The 17,442-nt window shown below is 33.4% G+C and overlaps 1 protein-coding gene and 1 long non-coding RNA gene across 7 annotated transcripts in view; one reads left to right on the top strand and one right to left on the bottom strand.

Annotated features, from left to right (window-relative positions):
- GlyS (glycogen [starch] synthase) overlaps nt 1–8,979 on the top strand; it is an 81,963-nt gene extending 72,984 nt beyond the window's left edge. For all 6 annotated transcript variants that reach the window (XM_089078489.1, XM_089078488.1, XM_025219653.2 and 3 more), the window contains 7 exons: nt 4,296–4,558; nt 4,628–4,838; nt 4,931–5,067; nt 5,140–5,272; nt 7,509–7,895; nt 7,989–8,189; nt 8,288–8,979. In XM_089078489.1, the coding sequence (XP_088934615.1) occupies nt 4,296–4,558; nt 4,628–4,838; nt 4,931–5,067; nt 5,140–5,272; nt 7,509–7,895; nt 7,989–8,189; nt 8,288–8,320 (1,365 nt within the window). In that variant the 3' untranslated portion in view covers nt 8,321–8,979. The remainder of the gene's footprint in view (nt 1–4,295; nt 4,559–4,627; nt 4,839–4,930; nt 5,068–5,139; nt 5,273–7,508; nt 7,896–7,988; nt 8,190–8,287) is intronic.
- Nucleotides 8,980–11,770: 2,791 nt separating this feature from the next.
- On the bottom strand, nt 11,771–16,038 carry LOC105432334 (uncharacterized). The gene is made up of 2 exons (XR_968381.3): nt 13,143–16,038; nt 11,771–13,050 (listed from the first exon to the last, which is right to left on the bottom strand). It is a non-coding gene; the product is annotated as an uncharacterized LOC105432334 (long non-coding RNA).
- Nucleotides 16,039–17,442: the final 1,404 nt, after the last annotated feature.

Here is a 17,442-nt window from a genome sequence, read left to right as displayed (position 1 = left end):
ACTGTTCTTTTATCTCTGGAGTGGTGGATCCAAGTTTCATCTACAGTTATGAATCGACGCAAAAAATCTGACTCGTTTCGCTTGAACCGCTCCAACAGGGCCTTGGAAATGTTCATTCGAATTTGTTTTTGGTCCAAAGTGAGCAAGCGCGGCACCCAACGCGCGGATAGCTTGCGCATATCCAATTCTTCAGTCAACAATGACAAACGCGTTCTTTCGATATGCCCATAGCCTCTGCTATCTCTCTAACCTTGATTCGACGGTCCAGTACTATTTGGTGAACATTTTCGATGTTATCAGCGGTGGACGCAGTTTTTGGCCGTCCCGAACGCTCATCATCAGCCAAGCTGGTACGACCACGTTTAAATTCAGCTGCCCATCTTTTTACGGTGGCAAATGATGGGGCAGAGTTCCCGTAAACAACGTCCAACTCGATTTTAATTTGAGATGTATTGCCTTTCAAATGTAAGAATTTAATCACTGCACGATATTCAATTTTTTCTATTTTTACAAAAAACACTGACATCGACTCACACAAACGACTGTCAAACAACAACTGAGCGTCCAAAATGGCTGAAATTTTCACAAAAATCTTTCAAAACATATTGTAGTACTAGAATAGTTTTGATGAGTAACGTCATCTTCATGTTAAGGTTCAAAACTTTGACTACTCTCGTGTATATATATATATATATATATATATATAATAAGCTTGATAAAAGAAGTCACCGGCTGAGTATATAAGCCGATTCAGACGAGTCGGCACCAATTTCCGGTCTCGAATCCTCGAGACAGGAGCTTCCGAATTTTTATGTTTCTGTCATGATAAAGGCTAAAGAAGTTAAGTTAGTATTTAACGAGAGACTTACTTTCGAAGAACGCGTTTATTGCTCATTCAGCTTATTTTACACACACACACACACACACACACACACACACACACACACACACACACACACACACACACATACACACATATACAGGGTGATTCAGAACAACCCCGTGTCCTTGCAAAGACATACTCCTGAATTAATTCTGAGACGATTTTTCCTCTACGAAAGTTTTGTCCGACGCTTATATTTTAAATTATAAAAGAAAAAAGTTAGCGACTAACGACATGCGTACGTGGAAGGTAGGCAGAGACGGCACAGCTCACCGTCCGACGCAGGCGATTACTGCAGGGCGTTCGCTGCGTCGACGTATTTACCATACGCGATAGTATACACCTATGCGATTTCTCACTTTCTCTCTCTCTCTCTCTCTCTCTCTCTCTCTCTCTCTCTCTCTCTTTCATTAACTTACCTTGTAGAGATCTCTATGATATCTTTATATCGTTGTAGCTTGACAGATGAATTTTATCGTGGATGAACGATGCTCCATGTGACAGATTTACACACACATGCACACACACACACGCGCGCGCGCGCACACACACACACACACACACACACACACACACACACACACACACACGGATAGAGAGTAATAAGCCAGGAACTATTTTCTTTAATAAATTGTATCGCGTATCAATACTTTCACAGTCTTTCACTGACTTGATCTCACTTGATACTCACACACACTTGATCGATAGAATGACTTATTTACGAACGAATTTAGTTTGTTATTATCAATCACTATCGATTAATTATTCGGTGATTAAAAATGACTTGAAAGAAAGAAATACACATTACATGTAATCACAGTAATCTATCAGAAGTTCTCTTTTATAAATTGTCAACATGTTCACGGATTTACTCACGCACTTGATCGATAAAATCATTTATGAACAAATCTATCGGGTCACTACTATTAATCACCACTGGTTAATTATCCCGCCAATTGAAAATTATTACACAAAACGCGTTACATACACAGCGCACGTAATCCGTCGCGGACTCAGCTCGATGACAACAATCAGACAGATTATGTTCTTAGTGCAGTAAAATGTATTAATTCGCCAAGTGATAATAACGATCTAACTTACCGACCTAATGTAATGTAAATTAGATCGATAAGCCTATTATCATGATGCAGCGCGTTAATGACTGATAGTGAAACGCTTCGAACTCTTTATATTACCAAGTAATAATAGATAAGTTCGATAGATAATATCGGCAGGTAATGTCCACCTGTAGAACATAATTGATTTGATTTTTTGTTGATTTTTTTTTAATAATTTGTGAACTCGAAGAGAATGTCCCTCGAAATAAAATATTTGGTTGCCCTGAAAAGGACAGAAATTATTATAGAAGACTTCTTTTCTTTTCATAATAAATGTTCGAAATGTCCGCCGTCCATTCTGATGCAAGCTCTCATGCGTTTCAATAAATTTTCTTGGGTTTTCTCCATAACTTCGTTGTCGATTGACCAAATGGCATGGTGAAGTTTGTTATTTAGTTCTTCGACATTCTCGGGAAGCTGTCTGTAAATAATTTCCTTGCAGTATCTCCACAAGAAAAAATCTAATAGATTGAGGTCTGGGGATCTTGCAGGCCAACGTATCGGTCCATATCGGTCCATCCAACGACCAGGAAATTGCTGATTTAAAAAGTCTGTGACTATTCTGGCGTTATGTGGACCAGCACCGTCCTGTTGAAATATAATTTTATTTCTGTTTAATAATGGTATCTCTTCCAAAAAGATTTTCTGATAAAAATTCCAAATATGATGCGCTATTTAATTTTTCTGGAAGAATAACTGGAGCCAATATTTTTGTACCCATAATCCCAGCCCAGACGTTTAGTTTCCAACGAACTTGATAATTTCTGAGTCGTATCGCTCGAGGATTCTCGTCGTCCCACATATGCATATTGTAAGAATTAGACGACCGTAAGCGGTCATGAAAGAGATTCGGAATATAAACACTAACAGAGAGGAGCCGTCGTGGTCGTGCAGACTAAGTGTCGGATTGGTAGACGAGGGATCCCGAGTTCAAATCCAGTCGGTCTCCGTTAATTTTTTCCGAATCTAATAGATATCTTTCAATATTATGCGAATTTAAAATTCCTTTTTGTGTGGACAGCGATTCATCACTGAATATTACACGAGAAGGAAATTCTCGATCTTCGTCTACTCTTCTTAGGAAATTCTCGCAGAATCTCTTTCTCCGAGGATAGTCTTCTTGTCGCAAATGTTGCACGCGAGTATAATGATAGGCATGTAATTTTTCTTTTTTGAGTATTCTTTGGACGGTGGAATAAGATAATTCGTGCTCTCGAGCAATGTCCCGAATACTAGTTTCAGGTTCTTGCTCAACAGCACGAAGGATTTTTTCCACGTTTCGTAAATTTCTTGCAACACGATGTCTGCCAGTGTCCTTTCTTTTTGATAACATGCTTTCGGTTTCATATAATCATTGAGCCGCTTCAAGTATAACACTAGGTCTTGGATGTCTTGCTCGGTTTGGATATAATTCGACGTATTTCCTCGCAGCAACGTGTATGTGTGCGTGCGCGCGTGCGTGCGTGCGTGCGTGCGTGCGTGCGTGTGTGTGTAAAATAAGCTGAGTGAGCAATAAACGCGTTCTTCGAAAGTAAATCTCTCGTTAAATATTATCTTAACTTCTTTAGCTTTTATCATGATGAAAACATAAAAATTCGGAAGCTCCTGTCCCGAGAATCCGAGACCGAAAATTGGTGCCAACTCGTCTGACGAATCGGCTTATATACTCAGCCGATGACTCTTTTTATCAGGCTGGGTACCGGAGTGGGGGCCGGCGGAATCCGTGGCACGTGTTCGTAACGTAACCTGTTAATTACATATGTTTATCCGCAGTTGGTCTTTAGCCATCGAGTGAGTGGGACGTCTTTTGTCCTCACATGAATTTTTGTGTTGCGTCATGCAATTTGTTAAGGATAAAGAGAAAGCTAAACGTGGATAAAGAGAAAGTTGAACTAGAATATCACAGAATACAGAGAAACTTATAAAGGATTTAGATAAACCTGTGTTATATAACCCTAGGGTTGAAGACACATAGTCGGAATTAATCCGACATCCTCCAACCGGAGGAAAAGAGAAAAAAAAAAAAATATGTTTATCCGCGTTGTGATGCGAATGCACCGATCTTGTGTATGTGACCTGCGAGGCCTGGCCGTTATGATATAAACTAATTTTTATTGAAAATAAAATATTCATGAAAGGTTTTTATACTTTTTAATTTATTTTTTTTATGAGGATCAATTTTTTCTCTTGGTTATATATGTTGAATAGCAGAGTGATCCTCTCGGTGAGAGGGGCTAAAGAGAGAAGAGGGGAGAAGAATTGTATATTCACTAATATGTTATATATTTTTATAGTTTAGTGTTGATGAAGAAGCGGGAAAGCGTCAAATATATCATAGATATTGTATGGAACGTGCGGCTACACATCTAGCACATGTTTTTACAACAGTTTCGGATATTACTGGTTTTGAAGCTGAACATTTGCTGAAACGCAAACCTAATATTATCACACCAAATGGATTAAATGTAAAGAAGTTTGCAGCATTGCATGAATTCCAGAATTTACATGCTATCAGTAAAGAAAAAATACATGAATTTGTGCGAGGACATTTTTATGGGTTTGTATTAAATAATATATATTCTTTTTTGTAAATATTTTTTATATTTAAATTTTAATATGTTTGCAGTCATTATGATTTTGATTTAGACAAAACATTATATTTTTTCACGGCTGGTCGATATGAATTTGGAAATAAAGGAGCTGATATATTTATAGAAGCTCTGGCCAGATTAAATCATTATCTAAAAACATCCAGGCCTGACTTAACAGTGGTTGCTTTTCTTATTTTTCCTGCAAAAACTAATAACTTTAATGTTGAATCTCTTCGTGGGCATGCTGTGAGTTGTTGATATTCTCTTGTATAATATTATTTTACTTGAAATATTTGAAATGACAATTATCAATGTTTTGAAATTATTACTATTACCAGGTAACAAAATCTTTACGAGACACTATTAATGATATACAACAAAAAATAGGGAAACGGATGTATGAATTATGTCTCTCTGGTCGTATGCCTGAAGCTCAAGATTTATTACAAAAAGAAGACACTATTAAAATAAAACGGTTTATCAGAAATAGATAAAATAATATTTTGTGATCAACCTTAGTTTACTAATATTCTATTTTGTTTTGCAGATGTTTATATGCTCTTCAAAGGAATGGATTACCACCTATTACAACACATAATGTTATTGATGATTGGAATGATCCAGTGTTAAATGCCATTAGAAGATGTAATCTCTTCAATACTGTTCATGATCGTGTTAAGGTATATAATGGCCTATACATGCATTATGTACATATTTTTTTAGATACAAGCTAAAAATTAAGGCTCGGTTTTCTTGCGGCGCAACTAGTTCTAGTAATCTAGTGATTTCTGATAGTCGAACAGTGTATCATTTCAGATTTATTTTTTATTCCTGAACTTCTTGAACATGTGCAAGAAGTATACATTAAGAAGTGTACATTAAAATATTTTCTATTTCCGAAATGACGTCAACAGTACTATTCGTTATTCCAGTGCAACAGAACTTCACACAGTACACGAATTCACTGAACTGGCTGCACTGGGTTTAGAGTTAATACAAGCAGTACAGGGCAAATGAATTCAATCAATAGTGGTAATTTTAAACATTATAAGATATTAATCAGTAAGTATGAAAGAAACTTTCTTAGAATATCAATTTCAGTATCTCATTGATATTTATATATTTTGATACATAGTACTTGAGATATGCAAGTTAAAATTATCGGTATTTACTGTTTAGAAAATAGTATTCATTAAATATTAAATTTGTAGAAAAATTGTAGATTAGAAATGGATGCTAATAATAATTAATAATATTATATTTAAATATTACATATCTATTTTTAAATTTATACTTACTGTTTAATGTCTTACAAATGCTTGAAATTTTTTTGAAGTTATTTTTTCTTATTACAAAGATTTTATATTATATTAAAATTTGATTTATGTTATGGCGATTATATCGTCATGACTCTCACGGCCATATTTTTTCGGCAATATTTGGATTTTGCCGAATTATCTATTCTCAGAGAATCGCATTAAATACACGCAAATACGAAGACATTGCATGTATTCATATCCGATATCAACTCAACAGAATAGATTTATTTTCTATATTCTCTTGTAATAATTTCTTTTTATATTGTTTGATTGAACTAGATATATGTTCCATGATCATTATTTTCAAGTCTTTATAATACCGAATTCCTGCGGATTGAAAAACATAATTCGAAAAATTGTTTAACGATCAAGACAATAGACAAGGGACAAACAATAGCACACAGGTTCTCCTTCTTGTAAGAAATTATATCTTGAAATTGTATTTGTAAGAATTAAGATATTTATTATTTAAGAATAATGTTATTTAATAATTGTTATTTAAGAATTAAGATATTTGTTATTTAAGAATAATCTCGAAGGAGAAAAGAATAAGGAAAAGAGCTGATACGGAATAACGGATAGGAGATTCGACTGACGGACACTGACGTGTACAGACGTGTTCTTAAACCACAAATAAAAGACACTTTGATAAATCGGATTTTTGCACAATATTCTTTTCGCCTCCGTCTGGCATTCCATACCGTATATATTACCCAAAATGTGTATGAAGGAAATAATCAGAGAAAGAAAAATAGAAGTGGCAAACAATAAAGAAATAACAATTATAAAAAAAGACAGCGCAGGAAATATTCTCGTAAATGAAAATGGATACGTTACATGTATCTCCAAAGGTATGGTTAAGATTGCCCATCTTAATCAATTTAGTATTTACAGTCAATTACAAGTGATATTTAAACAGTAACTATGTAAAAATAAAAATTTCTCTTGAGATTTAAAAGACTTTAATATTTACATTTCAATATATAGCATAAAATATATAGCACAAAAGTCATACTTTATTGAATAAGTAATTAATAAATAATTAATAAGTAATTTATCTTCATCAGAAGACGAATCTAATTTCCATACAGATAATATGGTACACCATTTCTTTTTTGCACTAAATCGTTTTCTATTCCTTAGCTATAGCTATTACACTCATCAGTTCTGGCTTGCACTAGTTCAGTTCAGTTCAATTTTAGTGCAGCCCTAGTACGGGAATAAAAAACAAATCTATTATTTCAAGAATTATTTTACAATTTTACATGATCTGTTAAACCGATATCTTACTTTCTGGTATTTTTTTACAAGTTTTAAGAATATGAAAATATTTTAAATATTATTTTATAAGTTTTAAGAATATAAAAATATCATTTTTAAGGGAAAAGTACAAAATAAAACTATACGGCGCAAGAAACTTTTTTTATGTCATTTCTCGCTTTGACGTCATAATTCAATATGGCTGCAGCGAAAAAACGGAGCCTTCATATAGAAAACTAGATATAAATCATATTAATGTGTAATCAATATCATGTATTAATTATCAATGATCAATGTCATATACATGCTTATTGCAACTAGTATGTACTATTTATAGATGGTATTTCATCCAGAGTTTTTATCTTCGACGAATCCATTATTCGGTCTCGATTATGAAGAATTTGTCAGAGGATGCCATTTGGGTGTTTTTCCTTCATATTATGAACCATGGGGTTATACACCAGCTGAATGCACAGTCATGGGAATACCTAGTATTACCACTAATTTATCAGGATTTGGATGTTTTATGCAAGAACATATAGCAGATCCTATGAGTTATGGTATTTATATTGTTGATAGACGTTTTATCAGTTTAGAAGCAAGTGTTCAACAGCTCGCTCAGTATATGTTCGATTTCGCTCGACTTAGTCGTCGTCAGCGTATTATTCAGAGAAACCGTACAGAACGTCTTAGCGATCTTCTTGATTGGCGAAATCTTGGCATCGTAAGATAAATATTTTTCCTTTTTTTTTACTATATTCCTTCTTAATTATTTATTTTATATCTTATATTTTCTGAATACACATTTTTTTTGTAGTTTTATCGTCAAGCAAGAATAAAAGCATTGACTACTGTGTATCCAGAACTGATATCGGAATATGCAGAAGGTGGAGTTGGTCGATTTAGTTATCCTAGGCCAATCAGTGAACCACCATCTCCATCATCTTCACGACATACAACACCTGCTGCTTCTGTACATGGTTCAGACGACGAGGATGAGGTTGATGATGAAAAAGAAGTAAATAGTTTAAATAATACATAAAATTTAATTTATATATGTATATATAATAAATAATAATATTGTATGTTATTATGATCATTTATATTTATTTGTAGCTAGAAGAATTACGGCAATCAAATGGAAGATAAAGAGATCAAAAATATTAGGAACAAAAAGTGATCATATGCAATAAGATGTAAGAGAATTTATAAAATGTACAGCAATGCTCAAATATTAATTGCAATTCCCTCATGAAGCACATATATTTATATATTTAAATCTCAAATATTTTAAACACTTATTATTGATTATCTGTCACTGCCATGCAAAGCCATATAAAATAGAATAATTAAACAAGTAAAACTACAATTACGCAACAATAATTGTAATTATTCATTTATAATTATTGTAAACAATATTATAGTTTATTGCTTTTTGTTATTTCAAATTTTATTTGCTAATAACTTGTTTTATTAAGTTTATCTAAATTTCTAATTATATCGGGATTGACATATTTAAATAATTAATAATAATAAAAGAATTCATTACATGTGCCATGTTTGCGCTTATAATAATATAAGTTTATCAAGTCAAAGTATTTAATATACGTATGTAATTACATAATGAAAAGAATATATTCTTGTTGTATAGAAATAATTTTATATTTTTATTAAAATTAGCATTTACGAATAAAATCAAATCATTTATTTTATTTTATATTATACAAAATGTTTCAAAATTTGTACCTATAAATTACTAATATTTCTGAATGAAAAATAAAACAAAGTCTTAACTATCTTTTTTCCAATGCTTAAAGGAGTTATTATTAAACAAAATTCATATAATTAACATCTTAAATATACAGTCGAACTTTCATAGAAATAATTTGTTCAAACCAACCAACCGACCTCTATAAAAGAAACTTTCTCCTTTCTTTCTACTTCTTAGTAATGGCACTTACACAGAATTTCAGCAGACATCAGCAGATATATACATAGTTTTATTAGGTAGCAGAGACACTCATAACATATTCTACGAGCTCAGTTGTGCAACATATTTCTAAATCTCAAAAGAAAATAAAATGCATGATACATTTTTGCTTGACGAGAAGCAAACGAGAAGTAAAAAATCTTACAAATCTAAGAATCTTTCATTATTACCTACAATGATATTCAAAGAGATATGCATTCTATGATCAATATAAATTATTATAATGTTATGCCTGCGTGAATCTTCTGCAAGTGAAGTCGAGCCGCCGTATGAAAAGCAAAGCGCTCTTCGGGGCAACGGAGTGTTTGTTTATGTTGTTTCGGCGCGATAATTTATGAACGTGTGTCCGCCGAATTTCTGTAGTTGTTCGAAAATTTGAATAAAGTCTTTGTGTTTTATAAAAAAGTGTTGTTCATTGCCGAGCGCAGCTTCTTTCGGATTGCGCGTGTGCGCGGTGACGCGAAAGAGTGCGAGAATAGTGACTGCCGCGGTGACGCGAGAATGCGAGAATAGTGACTGCCGCGGACGTAACAATATGTACAATTATGTATAATTATGTATTAATAATTATGTACAAATAATTACTTAAAGTTGTCATATTTATTTTAGAATATTAAAAATATGCGATTCAGTATTGACAATTGTTTGACAATTTTAAAACAATTAAATGATGGTGAAAAAGTTATTTGATCTAACAATATAATGTTAGTAACGTATCAATTCTATAAAGAATTCTGAAGAATTTAAAAAAACAAAATGTATTTTTGACTCATAGAAATATATCTAAAAAATATATCTAAAAAAAGGTGCACAAATATGTTTTAATATTGTGTTACTTATATTTCAATATTTGTATTTTTATATTAAAGATGCACAAATATTGAACGGAGTAGATTAGAAGAAAGTTTATATAATTGGTTTCTCTAAAAAAGAATTTGTGATCCTGTAACCAATATTGAAAGAAAAAGCAAGCAGTTACAATTTAATATTCTATTAAACGGTCTTCTAAATTTTAAAGCTATCAATGGCTTTTTAAAAAAAATTCCAAAAACAACATAATATTAAAGGTGCGTTTGGAGAGCTTGCTACTGTGCTATCAACCCTAACGTTGCCAACTCCATTCATGGAGCAAAATAGCGCTAGCAAATGCAATTCCATGAACAATGGTAAGTCGGATGCTGGATGCACAAAACGCAAGTAATAGGAACAAGGAATAATACAGGCAACCTATGGGAAACTGTGTATCAATGCACAATGGAAAATACTGTGACGTCCCATCTTTTTTTATTCTATTATATTGCCCTGAAATATTTATTTTTGACTAAAAGCGTCACATCTTTTCCAACTGAAATAATCGTCATAATAAGTAAAACTATTTTTCTTCATCTTAACCTTTAGTTGGTTTATACACGGCTTATTAAGAGCCGCAATCAGTAATAATAACAATAAAAAATAATATAATAACTTAATAACAATTCTAAGCTCTTATCATTAAAAATTCGGAAGTAGTTCATCTTATGATCGATAGATGTCTTAAGGAGCTAGTTATCATATGGCCTATAGATGTCGCACAAAGTTTTCTATATTACCGATAGATAGTTCTTTGCGAATCCAATAGATGGCCTGAATCAAATTTGACTTCATCTTAAATTTAACTTTTATACATTAATAAAACAAGATAAAAGGAAATATTGTTAACAAAATTATGTTTCACACAGGGAAAAAGAGGATAACAATAAAATTTTTGAAAAAACAAATAAATAAGATCATGATGACGTCACTCAAAAACCTGTGAATAACAAGATAAATTTAAATTTGCAAAATGGTCAGTTTAATGACAATAACAAGGGCATAAAAATATTTTTTTAAAATTCAAAATTGCAAATTTTTAAGATAGCGATTCTCTGATAACAAATTAGAATGATAACGCATTCGATAACCCTATGTTAATTGTAAAATACCACATTTAAATTTTCTTGATACGACTAATAGTTTCCGAAATAATCCCGAAATAATCCGAAATAAAAATAATAATAATAATATTTGTTTATAATTTTGTAACTTTCTCTTAACAACTCCCCCTGAGTATATTAGTAAAGATCCGACTTTCGATCCGACGCTCCGTTCTCGAGATATTCGCAATTATTTACTGCAAAAAGCGATCAACCAATTAAATATATTGTTATAAAATAAATCATGAACAATAAGAATTTCATAAGGTCAATTGTCATAAACGATTAACGGTAAATTTTTATTAACAAATAACCATGGTAATAATGTCAATTTACTCTCTTTTTCAACCTAATATAAAAATCTTGTGAAAAACAAGAAATAAGGAATAAGGAAAATCGCTCTTATGGAAGAACAGCATTAAATGATGATGCCATCACCGACATACACGAATACACTCATACCTTGTTATGTGTGTTTCATAAAAAGATATCACCTGTAGAATACACGTACTATTACCTACTATATATTTTACGGACACCCTATATTCGTGTTCGCCATAAACTATAAGATTTACGGAAACTTATGAAATCTTACGGATGCAGTAAGCATATAAGCAGTCGGAAAACTAAATCCAATATATGAAATCAAAACGCAAGTTATTTAATTTAAAGATTTTTATTAAAATTTAATAAGAACATTTATTCCTGATTTTAGGAAACTAAAATGACAAGATTCGTAATTTCTAAAATAAAAAAAATGCAACATTAATATACTCATTGTGTTCGTTAGACAATTTTAAGTATAATAACTACATATTTCTTTGTGTAATACAGACAATTGCAAAATGTTAAACATAAACATATATAAATAAACATGCATGAACTGCTTTAAAAGAATTTAAAATAATTTCTCTCTTAAAGACGGCATTCTTTGATATCAAATCAAAGATGCTGCTTTCTTTTGATGTGTCGAACGAGCTTGTTGATTCCTAAATAATTTGGAGGAAAAATAATTCGGAGTAATGTTAGTTGATACAAATCCAAAACAATCCCAGAATTTGACACTTCGTTCTTGGAATATTCGGAGGCTGATGAAATCCGAGAGTATAAAAGGACTACCCAAAGAGCACTCGCAGAGCAGTCAAAATTTAACGAGCGAATAGTGCATATCTCCACGTCAGTCAATTTTGTGAAAAAAGAACTTAGACTCTGGTACGATTTTATATACATTTGAACTTAGTCTTTATAAATAATTTCGAGTAAAAAACTTAGAATATTTTCCATAATCGGAACTTAGAATTATTTGATATTCGGCTTGTATAACTTAGGATATTTTCCTGAGACAGATACTTAGAAATATATTTAATGCAAATAACTACGAAAACATAGAACATTTTAAAATTATTTTATAATATCAGAACAGTCAAAATTTAACGAGCGAATCTCCGTAACAAATAATTTTTTGTAAAGAAGAACTTAGACTCTATCCGAATAAAAGAACTTAGTCTCTGGTACGATTTTACATACGTAGAACTTAGAATATTTTCGTTATTTAGCTTGATACTTATAATATTTTATGATTGATATTTATAACATTTCATGACTTTATGATCGATACTTAGAATATTTTTAATATACAGCTTGAGCATTCAGTATATTTTAATAGAACAATTCACTTACAATATTTAATGTGTTACTAATTAATTGAAATTAATTCCTGAGATTACTTTGTTTTATTCTTATAATAGAGAGTAGTCAAAATTTAGTAATTAAAGAGTGCGCATTTCCGCGTCAGTCAATTTCGTGAAAAAAAGAATTTAGACTCCACGCGAATTTTCGATAAAAGAATTTAGTCTCTAGAATACTTTTGTGAATACCAATTGATTCCTGCTGGGTTCTTGTTGTAATAAGCTTCCATCGAACTTGCTGTCGTAATTCTGCAATTTTCATAAGTTATTAATAATCTGTCTGAATTCTGTATCATTTATAAATTAATGCATGTATGTGTGCATGTAGTGCATCCAATTACGTTGTGAAATAGAGTACACTCAATGTGTTTGCATGTCTCGAAATATTTATGATACAAATATTGCACCAGGAATCAAGATTATTATTTTGCATGTATAATAAAAGATTTTAAAACTATTCAACGGGTAGCGTATTTTGATCAACAATACTACTCTTATGGAGGATCTTAAATCTCAAAACTAACACAACTTGTCGTCACATCGCAAGGTCAACTAATGAATATGGAAAGATATTGTGTTAGAAGTGAACAGTGAGTGCACATTCCTATACTTCTTTTACTCTTAATTACATAAGCTTCTCTTTCTTTGTCTATCTTTTTTTTCTTCTACTACTAGTGCTCTACGCCAGGAAAGAAGCGTTTCTTTGGTAGTGACCCCCGTGTGTGAGGGAGATTCACTCTGTCCGCCTTAGTGTCGGTCCACAATAGGTGATTTAAGCTTTAAGAAGTAAGAAATTGACCAATTATAATCGAATATGAAAAGAATAATCGACTATGATTGGTCAATTTCTTACGACTTAAAGATTAAATACTTATTGTGGACCGACACTTAGCGAGCGGGCGTGTGTGTGTGTGTGTGTGTGTGTGTGTGTGTGTGTGTGTGTGTGTGTGTGTGTGTGTGTGTGTGTGTGTGTGTGTGTGTGTGTGTGTGTACATATACAAATATATTATTTTAATTCAAATATTTTAATAAATGTTATTTCTTTAATTTGTGTTTGTAGAATTATAAATTGCGCGATTTGAGATTCATTTTTTTCCTTCTTGTTGGGAATCCTTTTGTCTCTAGAATGTCGAACAATCTAACCGATGCATCGTGCAAGTCGCGCGGCAAATGATATAATAAAATGGAATGTTTTGATTGATCAATTCGTGACGCGACGCGTGACGCGCTCAGTGGGAATTCACCCTAACGTTAGGCGCTACTGAAATTGTGGATAACCTTCTTCAAACTGGATATCTGAAAGTAAGTTACTTTCGATTATAACGGTTAAAGATAAATTCTTGGCGATAATTTTGATATTAAGAAATTAATAACAAATAAATTTTTATGAAAACAATTTTGCAATTTGTTAAGAAAGTCATTAAGCAAAGTAAATCTGATTTTCGGCATTTTGACCTTTAAAAGAATTTTATTAAAATATTTACTCTACTTCATAAAGAAATTTAGTAAAATCAAGTTTGGTTTAAAGAAGAACAATATATACGAAAGAAAGTTCCTTTTTTTCAATGGGATCAAGAGAGAGCGACGCTCGTCTCTCGACTGAGGTACGAGGGATCGAGTAAAGTCGAGTTCTCATCGCGAATGCGTTCCGGTGAATTCAGTCGATATAGAAATTGTGAGAGTAGAGTAAATTTGATTTAGGAAATGAACCGCCATTTTCAGCTCAAAATCCCTAGGAAACCGTGCCGCGCAAGACGTGACAATACAGACAATAGAAACAGAGAATAGGAACAAAATTTTCGATGCGTTGGATTTCTGTTTCTTATTGCCTGTTCCTGACACAGTGCTTTGCTTTGTTTAATGGAAATGTGTTTTTCATTGTACATTGATATACGGTTTCCCATAGGTTAAAATTTGTTGCCTGTGTTATTCTCTGTTCCTATTGCTTGTATTTTTCATTGAGCATCCAACTGCTTTACCTGTAATTTTTTAGGCTGTGGCACATAAAAAAACTTAAACTCAAAAAACTTAAACTTAAACTTATTCGTACTGAACTTAATCTGAGAAGTATAAATGATTTAAAGAATTATTATTTTAGATCATTTGTATTTTGTATGAAGAGTTTTGAAGTGCAATTGAAAAAGTTTGTGAATCTTTCAGTTAATTATAATTAATTAATCATTTTTATACCATGTACTTAGTCGAGTTATTAATCAAAGATAAATTAGACAATGTACTTACTTTATACGATGTACTTAGCCGAGTAATTAATCAAAGATAAATTAGACAATGCTCGTGTATGGAATTGTTTATATTTTGCATAAAGAGTTAAAACGTCTCTATCTCCGCGTCGATCGGTTCTGCAGGATAGCGTCGATCGGTTTTTGGTCAGGATTCGGTACGAGAAATAAAATATCGTGTCTCTTGGTATGTCTAGATCTATATTTACAATGCCGACTGGCTGTTTTTATATGTACAGTATTTACAGGTATTTCGCCGTTGGTACGGCGAAAAGACGCGCGGTTTCTACGTATTATATACAATCGTTTGCTCGCGGTCGGTTCTCCGAATTTCGTCGCGTTCCTCGATAGGCGCGGCGCGGGCGCGACGGTGCGCGGGGATTTCGGCCGTCTTGTTTTGACGGATCAGCTGTGTGTAGTGCTATGACGGATCAGCTGTGTGTAAGGCTATGACGGTTCGAATGCAGGAAGCTCCCTGCTTCTCGATCGTCAGAGGAATATGTGCACAAGGGCTTTCTTTGTGGAGCCCAGGTTGAGAAGCTCCTCAACCTGTGAATACTTGTGCGCTGGTGGATTTAGAGGAGCGATCGGCCAGAAGCTCCTGGCACGATAGGTAGCACCCTAGATCGCTTTTTCTGGAGAGGATTCGGAATATCGAGAGCAGTGTCGGACTGGTTACTGTCTCGCCGGAGATAGGTCTCGTTTATCTCCCGGACTCGCTTAATATACCCGAGCCGGCCATCGGTCGGGAGTCGTCGGGAACGGGTCGGCCGGACTCGGGTCGGGGTAGTTCCGGGGGATGTCTTTGTCGGAATCCCCGCGATAATTCGCCGAACGCGCTCGGGAATTCCGCGAGGATGTTCGGTGGCGCGGTCGGTAGCGGGGCCGGCGGTGGTGGCCTTACCGTGTGTCTATTGTTTCACGCGGCGCGCACGTGAAGCCGCGTGATCACCGATTTGCCGCGTCCGCTGTTCGACGGGCTTTTCGCGACGGTGGGATCGCGGAAGGATCGCCGTGTCGGCGCCCCGGCGGTTGATCGGTCGGGGACATCTAACATTGTTAATATTAAATAATATTAAATTGTTAGTAATTGAGGGGGGTGAGTCGGGTGTCGTTATAGAGTTATGAAGTGCCATTAAAAAGTTTTGTGAATTATTCAAATAATTAATTAAATATATAAGAGTCAGCAGGAACAACAAGCTTACTCATTTACACCTCATTTATGCGGTGCAACTACAAATCCGTATTCTATCACATTTTATCTTGTAGTAATATTTTCTCGAGTACTAATATTTTGCCAAAAGTCTTGATCCATTTTCTTGATCCATGTTTTACGAAGTCGCGAAACCTATTACAGAGCCGGATTTTGCAATTTGGTCCTTAAAATAATATAATAAATAAGATTATCTGCACTATACTGCACTATAATGCAGATATTGATGTAACAGATATTGCTCGTCAGTCCCGGTTTAATAAGTGATTTAAGCCTTGAGCCAGAAATGGATGAATCATGGTGGAAGAATAAGAGAATATCGACTATGATCAATTTCTTATGACTCAAAGTTTAATCACCTATTGTAAACCGGGACTGAGGCGCATTCTATCGGCAATTTCTCTAATATCCCGAATGTAACGTCCGCCGATAATTAACAATTGTCTAATGACGTAAGATAGCCACCTATACTTTTAATTACAGAAAGGTCCCAAGTCCCAAGATCTCCTTTCGATTTCGACGAGCTTTCAATATGTTGTTTTATATTATAGCAATAAAAAGTAATATATACAATAGTGTTGTATGTATAATAGAAATATATATTTTTATTTATTTATTAAAAATTAGCCACATCCTTTCTAAAAAAAAAAGGCATATTACGTTTATATTCGCATCTATCGAAGTATTGTTGTCTTTTTATCCCGATAGGTTGATCGATCCTTTTGATGTGCTTACTTCGCGAGCATTAAGAGAGTGGAATGCAATCTTAGACACAGTAGAAATAAACTTTCCTGTCTTTAAAAAGGGGAGATAAGAGGAGGAACTCAAACTATAACAAATATCCACTCGAAATATGTTTCCCATGCGCATAGAAATGAATTCTACTCTAAAAATTTCATTTTTTTAACAACATAATGTAGGATTTTAATACAAAGGAAAGTTACGGATTGCATTATCAAAACTGTATGTTTATTATTCTAGAAATATTATAACAAAGCTTGGTTATATACACTTTGCCGAATTTAACTAAAATATTTTAAATTGTATTTAGAAACGTATTTGTTGAATAAATATATTGTATATTCTTAAATGCTTGTATATACATATATGCACGTTATCTAACATTGTTGTGCCGCTCCGGGCACAACTCCAGGAGTGCGTGTCGGACGAGGGGAAAGAGGTTACAAC

Source organism: Pogonomyrmex barbatus, unplaced genomic scaffold (assembly GCF_055798465.1).
Source record: "Pogonomyrmex barbatus isolate J1 unplaced genomic scaffold, ASM5579846v1 scaffold23, whole genome shotgun sequence".
NCBI classification, from domain to species: Eukaryota; Metazoa; Arthropoda; class Insecta; order Hymenoptera; family Formicidae; genus Pogonomyrmex; species Pogonomyrmex barbatus.
This window is presented reverse-complemented; position numbering and strand designations above follow the sequence as displayed.